Source organism: Sciurus carolinensis, chromosome 2 (genome assembly GCF_902686445.1).
Source record: "Sciurus carolinensis chromosome 2, mSciCar1.2, whole genome shotgun sequence".
In the NCBI taxonomy this organism is placed as follows: Eukaryota; Metazoa; Chordata; class Mammalia; order Rodentia; family Sciuridae; genus Sciurus; species Sciurus carolinensis.
The window spans coordinates 98,560,711-98,577,446 of record NC_062214.1 but is presented as its reverse complement, the minus strand read 5'-3'; the positions used below and the strand labels follow the sequence as shown (position 1 = coordinate 98,577,446).

The 16,736-nt window shown below is 34.0% G+C and overlaps 1 protein-coding gene across 5 annotated transcripts in view; it reads right to left on the bottom strand.

Moving 5' to 3' along the window:
- Positions 1-16,736, bottom strand: part of Ccpg1 (cell cycle progression 1) — a 42,205-nt gene that overhangs the window by 2,007 nt on the left and 23,462 nt on the right. For 2 of the 5 annotated variants that reach the window (XM_047541240.1, XM_047541237.1), the window contains 5 exons: positions 16,366-16,567; positions 13,749-13,844; positions 11,490-11,741; positions 6,645-6,766; positions 1,814-3,216 (listed from right to left, as the gene is read on the bottom strand). In XM_047541240.1, coding sequence (XP_047397196.1) covers positions 1,814-3,216; positions 6,645-6,766; positions 11,490-11,741; positions 13,749-13,844; positions 16,366-16,567 — 2,075 coding nt within the window. Of the gene's footprint in view, positions 1-1,813; positions 3,217-6,644; positions 6,767-9,956; positions 9,969-11,489; positions 11,742-13,748; positions 13,845-16,365; positions 16,568-16,736 lie in introns of all 5 variants that reach the window. The other 3 variants (XM_047541239.1, XM_047541238.1, XM_047541236.1) reach the window with 2 other exon arrangements.

Genomic DNA, 16,736 nt, shown 5'->3' with positions numbered 1-16,736 from the left:
TTACAGCAAACATTCACAATATCTGCATTGCTTCCCTCAGTTTCCATGAGCAGATTTCTGTCACTACTTCAAGGCAAACCCATGATGCCATCCTGGCCACCCAATTCCCAAACCAAGAAATATTTTCCAGTCCTCAACTTTTAAGGCATTTGACTCATTTAAATATTCCTTTTACTTGGGTTTTCATACTTTTCTGTACTCTTGCCCTTCTCAGACTTCTATACAACCCTACAGATGTTGGTATTTGTTCCCCAAGGGTGTGATAAACACTTCCAGTGGAGACTATCTTCACACAGAGTTTGGGCTAGAGAAGTGGAAATATTAATAATTGCCAACTAACCCTCCTCTCCACAGTTGAATGTCAATAGGTACCTTCAAACATAATTTTTGTATCTAATTCCTCTTGCCCAAAAGCACATTCTGTATCTGAGTGATAACGCTATACACCAGGTAACCCATCCTAGAAATCTAGAAGTCATTGTTACTTTCTATTTCTCTTGCACAAGAAATAACTATTTTACTATATACCTAATGTGTAATTACTCTGTCTCTGCTCCTATCCTAGTTCTGATTCTCATCAGCTCACAACTATAGTATGACCACCTTCTAGCTTCACACCTTTTCAATCTTCCAGGCTGCTTCCAATAATCTAAAAGGTAATCTAATTAATCTATAATTCCACTCTACTTCAAAATTCTTCAGAAGTTCTGCATGTCCTGCAAGACAAATACTTTAGCATAAAATGAGGCCACCGTGATCTTTTTATTCATCCCCCAGCACTACCCTGCTTCACATTTCCAAGGCTTTGCAAGTGAAAACCTTCCCCTATGTAGCTAACTCTCAATTCTCTTTCAAAAGACAGTATAAACACAATTTTATTTCAAAGGTCACCTCACTCATGAAGCCTTTCCAAACATTTCCAGACACCTGAGACTACCATATACATGCCTCCATATCTTCATGTAATTTTCTGTATTTGCATATCTTGTGAACTTGTTTAAGGTAAGAATTTTTCATTTGTTTTCCTCAAGGCAGCCTTCCAACACTTTGCTCATTATAGCACTAGATGTTTAACGACTAAAGACACCAGAATCAGTCTCATTATTTTATAGACACATTACATTTATTCATAAAAACATAGATATATATGCATCTCAAAGGTAAAAAGTGAAGCTGACATTTGAGCATTAGAATTTCATGTTACAGAATAAAAAGCAGATAAACAATGGATTAAAAGTTATTATGAAGTACGCACATTAGAATTTCTGGCTTGCTGAGTTTGCCTCTTTGATCATGCCACTACCCCTATAAATAATAATTTTGTAATAAGTATCACATGTAATAATTAAGTTGGAATATGGAATGGACAAATGAAAATGTGGGGACACCAGAATTGTTATATGTGAGCTCTTCTGGTTTCAGAGTAAAATTTGTGTTGTTCATTCCTAGCTTCCTAAGGTGAATAAAGAAATTAAAGATTAGAGGAAAATAATTGCACTTAAGGTAATTATCTTTTCATATCAACTATACTGAAAAGAAACAAAATTAGTCAAAATACGATTTATATATCCACAACTGATTTTTAAGATAGAAATTAAACCATCTGTTCAAGTCAGCGATTGTCATATGAAATTGTTTTTAATATTTATAAATTTAAAACTATATCTCTCAATTTATTCTAAACTTCCAGTAATCATAAAGCATGTCTTTTACAAATAGTAACCTTCTAAGAAACTTGTCAAATGATAAAAATGCTACCATAATATACAACTGTTAGAAACTATTATAATAACATGGTTTTATGTAAACCGACCTGGGTCCATATGGAGGGGGAAAAGTGTGACCAAAGAAGTGTCTATATATATATCCATCCAACTTCTCAAACACTCCATCATTATTTACTTGATATTCCTTCATGTCTTTAAGATAATCTTTAACATCATTAACAAAGTCCGGGAAGAGCTTCTGATCATGGATAAAGACACCATTGAGAAAAAACTTGTTGATGAATTGATCTAGTTCTTTCCAATGATGAAAAGCATCCACTTCTTTTAATAAGTACCTTTCAATTAACTGTCTAAACTCATCCATCCTTACAGGATTCATCATTACATTAAAAGGGTTAATGGATTCTTGTTGAGCACATTCAAACATACCAGAACAAGCCTTTCTGAAATAATTTCCCCTACAGTCACGCTCAGCACTGCACTTCTGTGTATTTGTATTTTTTCTAAATTCTTCAAAGTGAGTTGGCTTCTCTTTTCTTCCATCCCGTTGCAGAGTAGGGCCTCTAAGATTCTGGCTTTGTATAGGTGCCTTATACTGTGGATGTAAATAGTCACTAAAAACTGTTCTTGGTTTTTCAGCTGTTTCTTCTCTTGGAGCACTAAATCTTTTGTTGCCCTTTTCATCAAAGATATTCTTGGTAGTATCTTTAAAATGTCGGAAAGTGGATTTAACTGAATCTGAGAACTTTTTCAGATTTTCCTTCACAGCCTCTTTAGCCTGCTTAATTTTTTCTTTATGATGCCTCACAAACTCCTTGGTAGAATTCTTCATGGCATCAAATGTTTCCTTAACCGTTCCCAAAAATGTTTCCTTTGACTTATTTTTAGCCCTGTGGTTTCCTCTACTACCTTTCTTTTTTCCATCAGTTTCTTGTTTTCCATTCTGATCTTTTGCCTCAACATACAGTCTTTCCCACAAATCAGAACGCTGCTGTTCAAAGTTTAGTTTCTGCTCCAGCTCAGTGAGTCGTTCCTGCAAGACTGCTATTTCCTTTTTTTCAGTCAGTACATTAGGAGAATCTACGTTGTCTTGTGACTGACTAGTGCTTAGCTGCTGGAGTTCCACCCTTAAAGTCATTGCTATCAGTCGTTCTCTCTCCAGTTCTCTCTTTAGCATCTTAGTTTCTGCCAACAGAGTCTCCCTTTGACTAAGGAAGCTGTGCACCTTCTGTTTTTCCTCTTCTAAATGCTGCTTAAGTTTCTGATTTTCTGTAACTAATTCAGTATTTCTTCCTTTGTTTTCCAGTATTCTAATCTGTTCTCTTAGCTTCATTAATTCTTCCTGTAATACAGATATGGCTTTCTCTTCCTTCTCCAGAGATATTCTTAAATACTGATTTTCTGCAGCAAGATTCTTTTTCTGAGTATCAAAGGATATCTTCTCAGATTCAGTAAGAGTCTCACACCTTGCAAGGTTTTCTTTCAATGACTAAATTTTTTTTTTGGAAAGAAAAGAAAAATGTTAGGTGCTTTAAAAGTTGAAATTAAATCTGTAAGATACACCCTATTAACTTTATTGTCTTTATTTCCACAGGCCCTGTGTCCTGTGTACTATTTTCAATAGTATAAAATTGAAAAATATTAAATTTCATTATGCAAGAAAATGCAGTGTAGAGAATTATATCAAATTAAGAACAATAGTATGGTGGAAGAATTTATAAAAACAAGGAAAAGTTATCTAGAGTTCAGTTTATCCCTAACAGGATTTTTCATATAAATACAAGACCACCAGAGGAAAGAGACTAAAGGGAGGGAGGGGGGAAAGGGGACACACTGGAGACTGAATTGGAGCAAATTATAGTTCATGCTTATATAATATTGTCAAAATGAACCCTGATGTTATGTGTAACTGTAATGTACTAATAAAACAAATAAATGGTTGCCCTCTCCCCTTTGGGGAAAAAAAAATAGATATAAGCAGCTTGAAATATAGCTCAGTGGTACAGAGCTTGCCTAACATGTATAAGGCCCTGTGTTTAATCCCCAGCACTGCAAGAGAAAGGAAAAAAAGAGAAGTGCCTTTGATTAATGTTTCCCATAATAATATGAAGTTCTTACTGACTTCTAGCCCCATCTAAATGCTAAAAGAAACAGAATAGCCTGTTTTTTTGAATACATGATGCACTCCTGAAAAAAATCCTAGACAATATAGATAAGACTAAAGGCTTTTCCATTTCTTGAATTAAGGAAAACTATCTTTTATAAAAAGTAACATCATCTACAGCCAAAATAATTCCAAAAATTGTGTCTGTAATATATGAATGCACATTCCTATAATCCCAGCTACTCAGAAGGCTGAGGTAGAAGGATCATAAATTGGAGGTCAATCTCAGCAATTTAGTGAAATGCTGTCTCAAAATCATGAAAAAATTTTTTAAAAGGCTGGAGATGTTGTGCAGTGGTACAGTGCTTGCCTAGCATTCACAAGGTCCTGGATTTAGAAACACTTCAGATAGTCTTTGTTCTAGTTGAAACATTTTAATCCTATAAAAACATTTCTAGATAGGTGCAAAATTCTACAAGCATATTAGAGGACAGACTAAATCTCTGTAATATATAACTAATTTCCCCAATTTCAAGTCACTTTAAACCAGATTACAGTAACTCTATAATCTGTACAGATTAACTTTTTTTTTTTTTTTTTTTTTTTTGCGGTGCTGGGGATTGAACCCAGGGCCTTGTGCTTATGAGGCAAGCACTCCACCAACTAAGCTATCTCCCCAGCCCACAGATTAACTCTTGAAGAGTAATCTCTAGATTAACGTGACTCTTAAATCAGAACCCATGACAGAGAAACTGCTCAATCAGGTTTATACAGTTCTACTATAACCAAGCTTGGTGGCACACACCTGTAATCTCAGCTACACTGGAGGCTAAGGCAGGAGGATAACAAGTTCAAGGACAGCCTGGGAAATTTAGCAAGACCCTAGCTCAAGATAAAAAATAAAAGGGCTAGGGATATAGCTCAGTGGTAGAGCACCACTGGATTCAACCCCAAGCACTGGAAAAAAAAAAAAAAGGATCTATGTGAAATATGCAAAATGACATTTAACTTTATCTTAATTTACTATAGATATTATGGTTAATCTTACTTGAATCAGACAGTATTTATAATCTGATTTAAGAAACAGGAAAAAAGATGGGAAAAAGTTCATAAAGAGGGCTGGGGAGATAGCACAGTTGGTAGAGTGCTTGCCTTGCAAGCACAGACCTGGGTTCAATCCCCAGCACCACAAAAAAAAAAAAAAAAAAAAAAAAAAGAACTAGTTCGGCTGGGGTTGTGGCTCAGTGGTAGAGCGCTTGCCTGGCATGTGTGAGGCCCCGGGTTCAATTCTCAGCACCACATAAAATAAATAAAACAAAGGTCCATCAACAATATATAAATATAAGTTTTTTAAGAGAATAATAGTATTTTACATTTGAAAAAAATGAAATGGTTGTTTCACTGTTTAGCTCAATCTTCAAAGGATAAATTAAAATTTAAAATTCAATCATAATCATTTCATCTGCTCTACCTGTCTGAGAAAACAAGTTTCATCTACCCAATAGCAGTGGATCATGGAGTAGAAGTCACAGGGGAAATGAAGAATTCAACATTCCTCATATATACACCTGATCTTGAAATTAAGTGATGGACATGTAGAGATCCTGGGCATGTCTTCCAAAATGCTTCCACACCTGAACCACACTTAATAGCCGGACACAAGGTCTGAAAAAAACTCTCTGAAGATTTATGTCTTCTAAAAGCCAGTGCCATCCTACAGAACCAGAAACTAAGTTGTAAAGAAGCAAATGGCACCTTCTGATATATGTGGAATAACTGCACCACTGACAACTGACTTTAGCATACACCCTAAAAGATACAACTGGAACATAAACCAGGATTCTGTCTTTCCAAGAAATATAATCATAAACCTATAAATGACACATACATAAACTGTGAGGAAGATGCAGTGGGATGGATGGGGAAAGCAACAGCTTAATTTTCTTTTTTCTTTATTTTGGGTACTAGGAATTAAATTTGGGGGCACTCAACCACAGAGTCATATCCCCAGTCCTATTTTGTATTTTATTTAGAGACAGGATTTCACTGAGTTGCTTATTAGCACCTGGATTTTGCTGAGGCTGGCTTTGAACTCGAGATCCTCCTGCCTCAGATTCCCGAGCTGCTGGGATTACATGTGTGTACCATGGCACACTGCAACAACTTAATTTTCTATCCTGAGTTTACTATCATTCCTTCACCACCTTAGTAGGGAAGAACAAAATATGAAACCAGTTGTATTTCTAGTCTTCCTAAGGTGTCAGGTAAGGAGGGAGAATTGACAGTATATTCCTATTGGGGTTAGGTGAGTTTTAGGTAGGAAAATATACATGCTCTCTGTTCTGTCAGATCTAACAACAAAAACATTAAAAATACTGGCCATTTCACCCAACCAAGGAAGATCTTGGAAGGGATGTAAAGCCCCAACTTCCAAATTTGCTTAGCTCTGTGAAAACAATGTTAATAATGTGCTGTGTATGCAAAATGTGTGTATATGTGAAAAAATGTATGTCTCAAATGTCAATTTTAAACAATGTTAATTAATTTAATACAGCAGTTAAGAAGAAAGGTCTTTCAAATTAGATACCTTGAAACAAATTAGTTCTCTTTACCATCTATAAAATGAACTTAATACTTGCTTTAATCATAGTATTGTTATGAGAAATAAGAGATACATAGTGCTTTCTATGATAGTGATGAAGTTTCAGCAAGTACTTAATAAACAATTACCAATATTATTACTAATTTTCACTGTACTTGTATCTAAACAGCACAAATACTAATTATTTTTAATATCTGTTAGTGGTACACACCTTAGAATCTATAAAAGGCTCTTGTTTCTGTTGGCATTGGGAAAGAAAATCTTTCATATCCTTCAGTTCATCTTCATGTATCTTTCTGACTAACTCTTGGTGCTTCTGAATCTGAATTGTGCCTAAAATGAAAAATTTTTATTAGAGGCATATAACATTATGATTACCAATATTTTAAAATACAAAAAACATTTTATCTACATATAAACCTAACTGTCTCTAAATCTGGATAAAATCATTTTTCAAAGTATCAGCATTTTATGTTTCTTTAAAAATCCTGATTTTTTAATAAACAAAGAATAAATATGGTATCACTGATCAAATGATGATGGAAGTTAGTTATAATACAAACCAGTCCAAATAGGTTAATTTATTTAGTATATACCCAGGAACATTTAAGAAGTTCACGAACCTTTTGATTAAAATGAACAGACCAGCCTACATTACTCTAATAAGAAAAGATATATAAATGTTCTTATTTTACTATATTGAAGGCACTCAGCTTTGTTGTTTTATGGGTATCTTTAAGCATGTAAAGTGTTTAAAACCCCTTTACACAGAGAAATAAACAATCAGTGGTGTTTCTTCCACAGGTTAAAAGGAAACATGAAAAAAACTGTCTATTTGTGTACCTCTAATATTTTGCCTAAAGGATACAACACAAGCCCAAGAAGTACAGCACAAAAAGTTGGCTGGTACCTACCATTCTCAAAGCCAAATCTTTTAAGAACTCTGCAATGGTTAAATCTTTACTGGAGTACCACTGTCCCTATCCCAGCAGTGATAAAGGAAGACTCCTTTATTTTCACCCTAAAATCAAAATGTTATTTTGCCAAGACATGCTGTTCACATGCTCCTACAAACTTCATGCATGAACAAAACAAAACACTAAATCAAAAATAGGGCAAAATGCATCCAGCAACCTTAATATTACTGAGTGGGCATACCATTATAAAGAGACATTACACAATTTTAAAATAAAAGATATAATGATAGCTTACTATGTTTTCCCCCTTTACTTCTACAAAAATTATTTTTAAAAGTCTTCATCTTGAAAAACATTGAAAGCTTTTAGCCTCTCACAGACAACTGTTGGATAGTATAAACACTGTATGAAATATGAATATGAAATTCTGCATTAGGATTCATTTCTTCTCTTTAAATTTTATTTATAGAATTGTTTTAAAATGACTCAAAAGAACTCAGATGTTTTAAAATGTTGAAATATACTTAATTATAATACTCAGAGTAACCAGAAAACTTCTATTTTAAAGTGCTAACCAGACAAATTCCTTTGTCCACTGAAAAATAACCAAAAACTATGGTGAGATTTGATTGTGAGATATAAACATAGTATATGCTTAATGACTGTCTTAATGTAGTCCTTTTTAATCTCACTAACTAATCATTGGGGCTTTGACCCTGCATCTTCAGTTGCCTACCTATAAAGTATTACCACCCCAGATACTATCTTTGGCAAAGCCTTGTCTACAAACACTACTTTTCTCCACACATTAACGTACTGTCAGTTTTGCTGTCATTCCTATTAAGTCCCCTCAGCTACAGATACAGTTGCAATGTCTGACCAGAGTTTCTAGCCAATATATCCAGCTGTGTATTGGGCACAATTCTGGGGGCCTCTTTACGGGAGAAAAGAAATAAACTTTGACACCTACTTCAACCACTCTAGAATAAATCTGAGTAAAAATAATCCAAACTATGCTTACCATCTATTTATCATCTAGCAAACCCTTTCTCCATTAACTCCCAATTCCAAAAATGAAACAGCTAACACACTTCTTAGAACTTTATTAAATTTATTAACTTACTATCCAGGTCAAAGTCCTATCTTATTCTTTTGATGTCCCTTATTTTATTAACTCCTGTATCCCCAGTCACTATAGTTTTCAAGGTCCTTATCATCAAATATTCATATTACAAAACTCCTAGCAGTTCTTCCATACCACTTATCTTCCTGTACTTTTTCCTCTAACATTTATTGAGTGACTTGAGTGCTCACTCAATAAATCCAACTCTGCTACCCAGACTCCAGGATGTTTTACAACCTAGTGTCACCCCACCACTTCCATTATTTCTATATAAATATTCCATAGTCCAGCAATCTTCTCATTGTTATGAAACCCAAAAGGTTTATTACTTTTTCTGCAGTTTATCAGATTCTCCATTGCTAGACTCTCACCTTCCCTTCTGCCCATCATAAGCTTGCTAAGGCTAACCCAACTTAAATCCTACCACCTCTAGGATGACTCAGTAGGTATATCCTTTGAGCAGTAATTCATGTTATAACTTAGCACCAAGTTGTACATCAGCACCTAGCTGTCTGTTGAAGAACTGAACAGTCTTATCAATACTTAAGAGTAACTCCATGAGAAAACCAAATCAAATGAACTCCGCTGAAAATTTAGTGTATAGATAATCTGCAAGTAAATATACGAGTAAGGGTTCTGGGGTTGTAACTCAGTGGTAGAGTGTTTGTTAAGCATATGTGAAGCACTGGGTTCGATTCTCAGAATTGCATATAAATAAATAAATTAACTTTAAAAATAAAGATTCTTTGATAACTAAAAAACTTTTAAAAAAAGATAAGAGGAAGATAAGTGCATCATAAAGATATGATTATCTTTTATTAATTTTAGAAGTACTTTCAGAATTAAAGTCATTGTCAAATACCTGGAGTACAGTGTTTTACTATCCTGAGCTTTCTCTTTATTGCAGCATAGATGAGACAACTCCAACTTTATCAAGGCTGGTGAGTGTGATTAATGAGACTCACTTAGTACTTTATTTTTGTTAAGTGATTATAAGGTAAATGACTGATTATGGAATGCAAATGACTCCACAGTGGATGGAAATTCAAACTAACTCTGAAATCAACTCCAAAAGAGTGCTTAGATCAATGCCAGAACTTAGAAAATAGAACTTAGAAAATAAAACTTGTTATCCATTTAAGTAGTAATTTTAAAAGGTCATTCAGGTTAGATCTTATATTTTTATTAAACCAATTTTTCATTACTATATAGGCCTAGATCCTGGTTTTTCATATTTTGGAAAGACTAATATGAAAAAGTACAAAAAATGTTTTATCAATTGCAATTATTAAAGTAAATTTTACCAGTAACAAAATTCTAAATAACAAGGAAATAATTTCTCACTTTTGAAAGAACTCCCCTCTAAACTGAACTTTCTATAACATATTTAAAGGTCATGCAATTGTCCAAATTAACATTAGAAGTCACTTTTGAATTTTTGCTTTTAGTAAGAAAAAAAGATTAAGACCTTCTCCTTTGTTACCTTCATGTTTACCTGTAGGGAGAAAAAATCATAACTCAAAAACATATTGATACATTTGATCTAGTTAGTCAATAAAATATATATTTCAAAACAAATCTCATTACAACAAACTTCAAAAGAGGATACAAGTTATAGTACCTCAGTATTAAATTCAAGCAGGCATCCATCAGGAATCTAAGTACCTATTTTTATTAACACAGAATTAAATACAAGAGACAACACATTTTACTGACTGACTTTAAACAAGTATTCTTTATTATGCTATGTTGACATTAAGTTTATTCTAACATTATAATATAAATATCCTTTCTGCAAATAAAGTATACTTGCAATTCTTCAATTTTTTGTATCAAGAACACATTATTGGAAGGAACTAGCAAAACAAAGTTAAAGTACAGATTACAAAGGCAAAAAAAAATTCTAAAAGTAGTTAATACAATGCAAACTAAAATTTGTGAAACTAACAAGATCTAAGACACTTTTTAAAAGTATCTTCCCCCGCTCAAAATCCAACAGAGCAAGGGGCAGGAATAACACTAGTTCTTAAATACTCCTGTCTTTGTACTAAAGAAATATACCTTAAATAAGAAACCTAACAGTGAGACCCCTAAATGGAAAAAAAAAAAAAACACCACCAAATGCAACTCCTTCTTCATCTTACCCATGAAACATGTAAAGGGTTTGAATTAATAAGATAATCAAGAGCCAGGCATGGTGGCACACACGTTTAATCCCTGCAGCTCAGGAGGCTGAAGCAGGAGGATCACAAGTTCAAAGCTGGCCTCAGAAACTTAGCGAGGCACTAAGCAACCTGACTGTAACAAACACCAAAACATAAGACTAAAAGTATAAGATGAAAATTTTTCATTTAATGTGAATCATGAAACAAAAATGAAAGTCACAAAATGACAATTGCATTAAACCTCAAAATAGAAATGATAGCACTAATTATTGGGAGACTTCAAATGTAACTGCTTCAACTAGAATTTAAATAATCTGTAATAGTAAGTTAATAACTTGCCTCATGGTGAGCAATTCAAATTTTCTTTTTTTGGGTGATGCTAGGGATCGAATCCAGGGCTTCCTGCATGCTAGGCAAGCACTCTACTACTGAGCCACATCCCCAGCTCCGGCATTTCAAATTTTTAATCTTTTAATTTTTTACTTTATTAAAAAAGTCATACATGTTAATAATTTTTTTTTTTAACTTGAAATGAGGTTTGGCTTTGTCATTCAATCTGGCCTCAAATAAACCTACTGCATGAGCCTCTCTCGAGCAAGTGGGACTACAGGTGCATACTACCACAGCCAGTTCTTACATTTCTTAATAACTACTGCCTAATTTAAGTGAAAATAGTTCAAGGAGATAAGCAGTTATCTCCACTTTGCAAATAAGAAAACTGAAACACAAACAGGTTGCAAGATCATCTGCTTAATAAATGACAATGAAAACAGATCTAAGATTCCTCACTCTTAATCAGTGCCTCTATATAATGGCATCAGTTAATGTACAACACATTTTCAAACACTTACCATAGAAATGTCCAAATCCCATGCTGACTGCAATCACCAAAGCAAGTATAACACACTTATTGAGACCACTACTGAACTGGCGTCTACTCAACTCCTTAGAAGGTTCATTTTCCTGTTCAGCGAGCAATCGTTCCTCAGATTCTGAAGTGGAAACAGTCTTCTTCTTAGCACGGCGTCGTCTAAAGGCAGGACTGGGTTGATTACTGGTTTCATCACTACTTGATTCATCATTACTAGGCTGAGATGAAAATACTATTTTAAAAAGAAAAGGTTGATATTTAGGTATTAAAACTTTTAGAAAAGCTTTCCCAATAAATATGACTTAGAACAATCAACGCTATCTCTACATGCCTTTTTACAAGAAATAGCAAAAACAAACACACAAACACAGTTTTTCAATTTATCAAATAGAGAAAAAGCATAAAAGTCCTTGAATGTGATACATGGGAATTTGTTAAAACATATTACTCCAGGGGCTGGGAAGACAGCTCAGTCAGTAGAGTGCTTGCCTTGTAAGCACAAGGCCCTGGGTTCGATCCCCAGCACCCCCCCCCCAAAAAAAAAAAAAAAAAAAAAAAAAAAAAAAAACAATATTACTCTGTGCTTTGAGAGAGTTTTTGTTTTTGTTTTTGTTTGTGGTGCTGGGGAATCAAACCCAGGGCCTTATGCATGCATGGCAAGCACTCCACCTACTGAGCTATCTCCCCAGCCTGAGAGAGTTTTTTTTTTTTTTAAAACTCCCCTTGCAATTTACATTTTAAGAATAATCATTCTCATAACCTATTAAAGTTGATTGCCAAGGAAGGCATAAACAAGTACTACTTCTGGAAGAAAAAAAATCCTCTCTCTTCATTCATTTTTGAATAGATTTAAATAATTTAAACCCAAAAGTTTAAGGAACACGGGAATATACAAGCAGTCCCTGTGATTCACAAGTATAATAACTACCAAAAATTTCCTGGGTCTATCTGCCACCTACTTTCAATTCCATACTACTAGTCTACAATCAAGGCTCAAAGCACTACAGTTTAACACAGGTTTCCAGAAGTCAGATGAGCCCTTCCCTTCGACTGCCACTCTTACTAGAAGGTTATTAATTTTACCCTCTAGTAAATATGTCAGCATGAGGAAGTGACACAACAGCTATCTCAGATATTAAGGACTTCTCCCTTACGAAAAGAATAGCATAGAACAATGAATCACAAAAAAAAAAAATTGTACAAAAAAATTTTAAGCCCAGGAAACATTTTCTGGAAATATCAGTTTCAATTTTTCTACAAACATGTAAATTTATTAACACTCTTCCATATTTCAACATACTATCTGATGACACAACAAACAGATACATCACTCAGTAATGATTTCCACAGGCTGGTTGGAAGTAAAGGAAAGCATTAAAATTAAGGATAAAACTGAACTTGAATTTAATACAAAAAGCTTCAAAACAATAGTCATGCTCTTAAAAAAAAAAAAAAAAAAAGGAACAGTTCTTTAGAAGACAGGATATCCATGCCACAGGAAATCTGATTAGGTTAGACAATCCTTTTTTAAAAAATGGATCATGGAGGATACAGTTTATTTTCACACAACAACAAACACAAAGAGAAAGTCACTACTGAATGAATTAATGTTCCTAATATTTAGTGATACAGATGCCACTGAGAGATCTTTTGGTCATGACCCTTATGCCCATCATGTTTATCTGTTTATTCTTGATCACTAGCTTTTCCAAGATACCGTCACCTCAGGTGTGAGGTTACATTTCTTGGACAAAGAGAGAAAAAGGAAGACTTAAACACAGCATTACATAATGCAAAGGCATTCATGATCATGAATGAATATTTAAGTCAGACTTTCTGACTCAGAATTATAATAAGTAAATATAAAACAAACTGTCAAAATTCCTTGAATAAATTTTGAATGTTCCATTAACACATATTGCCTTCATTATATTCTAATAAACCAACTTAACCCACACTTAGGTCTTTATCTAATGCTTCCATCTTTTTCACCCAAATACTTAACAGCTGAAATATTTTGATTTTTAAGCTTTTAAAGCATAATTTGGTCCATAGTCAAAGATGCAAACAATGCAAGAGGCCATGCAATAAGCTTAGTCAGCTTTTTTATAAGATCAATTTTAAACACCTGTTTAGGGTATCACAGATTACAACAGGTATCTTTGAAGCACATAGTAAGTAGTAAATGTGACTAGGCACACTCAGCTCTATGGAAGCTGATCAGAATTAGTCACAACACCTTGGAAAGTGAGTTGGCTAGGAACATGGTGTTTCAGCTGATCATCCCATCCCATTATGCATTCAGGAATCTTCCACAGCTTCTCCCACCACCTTTCTTTTGTGAATAAACAGGAAAAAAGATGTATAAAGCTTTATTATAAAGAATAAAGAAAATAAATAATTGAAAATACTTATCACAACATTGTTATCTCTGCTAACTTAAAATCTAATATCATGCCTTTTAAAAAACATATATATAATATAAACATCTCTATAGCTACCAACTTTGCCTTTGAGGCCAGTAAAGTGTGTTAATATGAAAGAAGCTGGTACTGTTCTTAAATAACAAAAAGTATGTTACTATTAAAATCTCATGTTTCTTCTAAATGTTTTTAGAAGAAAAACATGAAGTCAAAATAAGGATGAAGAAGAAAGGAAAAGAAAAAAGCAAAATAACTAAGCAGTCAGTGGGTAGCATGAAATTAACAAACCAAGAAAAAAATGAGGGTAAGGGAAAGGAAAGAAAACTTCTAACAACTAATCATATACTACAAGTCCATAATGACATCCTGGTCAACGATGGACCACATTTATGAGATAAATCCTATTAGATTATATTGCCTCGTGACATCACAGCAGTTTTACTTTGTGTAAGTGCACTCTATGATGTTCACACAATGACAAGATCACCTAAAGACACATTTCTCAGAACATATCACATCATTAAGCAACGCATAGCTGTATAGTATTTTTGGCACAATCCAAAGTTTCATTTTTTTAAAAAGCTTAACTGAACAATTTCTTTTAGAGGGATAACACTGGGTAAAAACACACTTAATAAAATATTCCTGTTAACTAAATCTGCAAAATTTCCCCAAAAGTCTGAATTCACAAAGGAGAAAAATATTAGAATTAACCAGCTTAGAGTTATCCAAGGTCCTGGAAAAACACTGTGTAGCCTCTTTTTGTCTTACATGTCACCCTGGACCCTTTTCCACACTTCTCCTTCAATGTGACCATTTTGGCCATGCAAATTCTTAAATTAAACCAAAGAGCAGGGGGAAACTATTTGAATACAGAACAAATCCTGGAGTACAAAAACACATCAAAATTTGATCACCTTACTGAATTGTAAAGTAAGTTAATTAAGCCCTTGTAAATAAATGTACAGTCAGTCACTCATATCCCATAGGTCCTATGTTCCTCCATTCAACCAACAATGGATTAAAAATATTCACAAAAAAATCACATCTGTACTGAACATGTACAAGACTTCTTTTTCTTGTCAGTCTCTAAATAACAACTATTTACATAGCTTTTACAGTATAATAAGTAATGTAAAGATGAGAAGATGTGCATAGGTGATTTGCAAATACTATGCCATTTTATATAAGAAATTTGAGCATCCAGATTTTGGTTTCTGCCAGAGTCCTGGAACCAGGGCTTTGTGGATACCAAGGGATAACTGGACTAGATAGGCTCTTCTGACAAAGTGTTCCTCTAGCCACTAAGAACATCAGATGAGTATTTAGATAGTTAAAATGTTTTTAGGCTCTATGGATACACTAACTAAAATTAGCTTATCAAATGAGATAGCCAAAGATCTCAAATTAAATTTTATTAGCTTAAACTTGAATGCTAGAAATTCCCTTGTTTGATTCTAGATGCCAAATGTAAATATTAAAGAGAGATTATCTAAAACAGATACTACCCGTTCCTGGTTTTCTATCAAATCAGGAAATTTTTGGTATTACTAACAGTATTCCAAGTTCCAAGTTTGCAGCCAGCCTCAGCAACTTAGCTAGACCCTGTCTCAAAATAAAAATTAAAAAGGGCTGGTATGTACCTCAGTGGTAATGCACCCCTGGGTTAAATCCCCTGCCCCCTACAATTTTTTTTTTCTTTCACTATTTCTATAGTACAAATGTGTACCATTATAAGCAAAAATGTTAACATTTTCCTCCTTTTTAGATAAGATGCTTCAATTTCCCCCTCATAAAGATCTTTAAAAAAAAAAATAATCCAAGTGCATTTTGGAGTGTTTGAGACTATTACACATCTTCTTTAAGAAACTAACTTTGGCTGGGGCGTAACTCAGTCATGCAGCAATTTCCTTGGAAGTGCAAACAGCAGAAGAAAAACCTCCAAGAATCCACCCCCAACTGGATACTGGGGATTGAACTCAAGGGTGCTTTACCACTCACTGAGTTTCATCTCCGGTTCTCTCAAAACAAATTTTTTTTTCCCAAATTTTGAGACAGGGTTTCACTAAGGTGCAGACACTGGCTTCTAACTTGCAATTCTCCTGCCTCAGCCTCCTGAGTAGCTAGAATGACAGGTGTGTACCACTGACCCAGCTCAAGAAATTCTGTCTTCTATTTAATGATTTAAAAAAAAAAAAGAGACAGAACATGATTTTTTAAAAAAAAGTCTTGTTACAGCACAACACTACTGTGCTCCATGCCATACAGTCTAGGAAAACCCTAGATATAACAGATTTACAAAAAAAATCTTTTGAGTTTACCCAATATATTCAAAAGGTGAGATTTAGGGTTAGAAAAGAAGACATTATATAAAATCTAGTCACAGAAGTCCTTAAGTCTCACATCAGCATATTATCATTATATAGGTCTTACCGGTTTCTGGCTGACAGAATGTATACTGGCTGCTAGAGGAAGAGCCCATGTTAAAGTCTTCTGAACTCTGTGCTTCTTTAACAATTGTAACTTCCTGATTTCCAATTTCTTCTAACTTAGGAGGCTCGAGGGTAACAATATCAGAATCGTCACTGGCAGTTCCAAAATAGACATTGTCCTCAGGTGACTGCTCTTCTTCTGCCTAAAGTATCATAATTTTAGAGATAATAAATTCTAAAATTATTTAAGAGCCTTATATTTTGTATACAATTCAAAATGTATAATGTAATATATAGTAATTTGAGGTTAAAGTGAAATATATGATTTTTTTCCAGTGCTAGTAATCAAATACAGAGCCTAGTACATGTTAG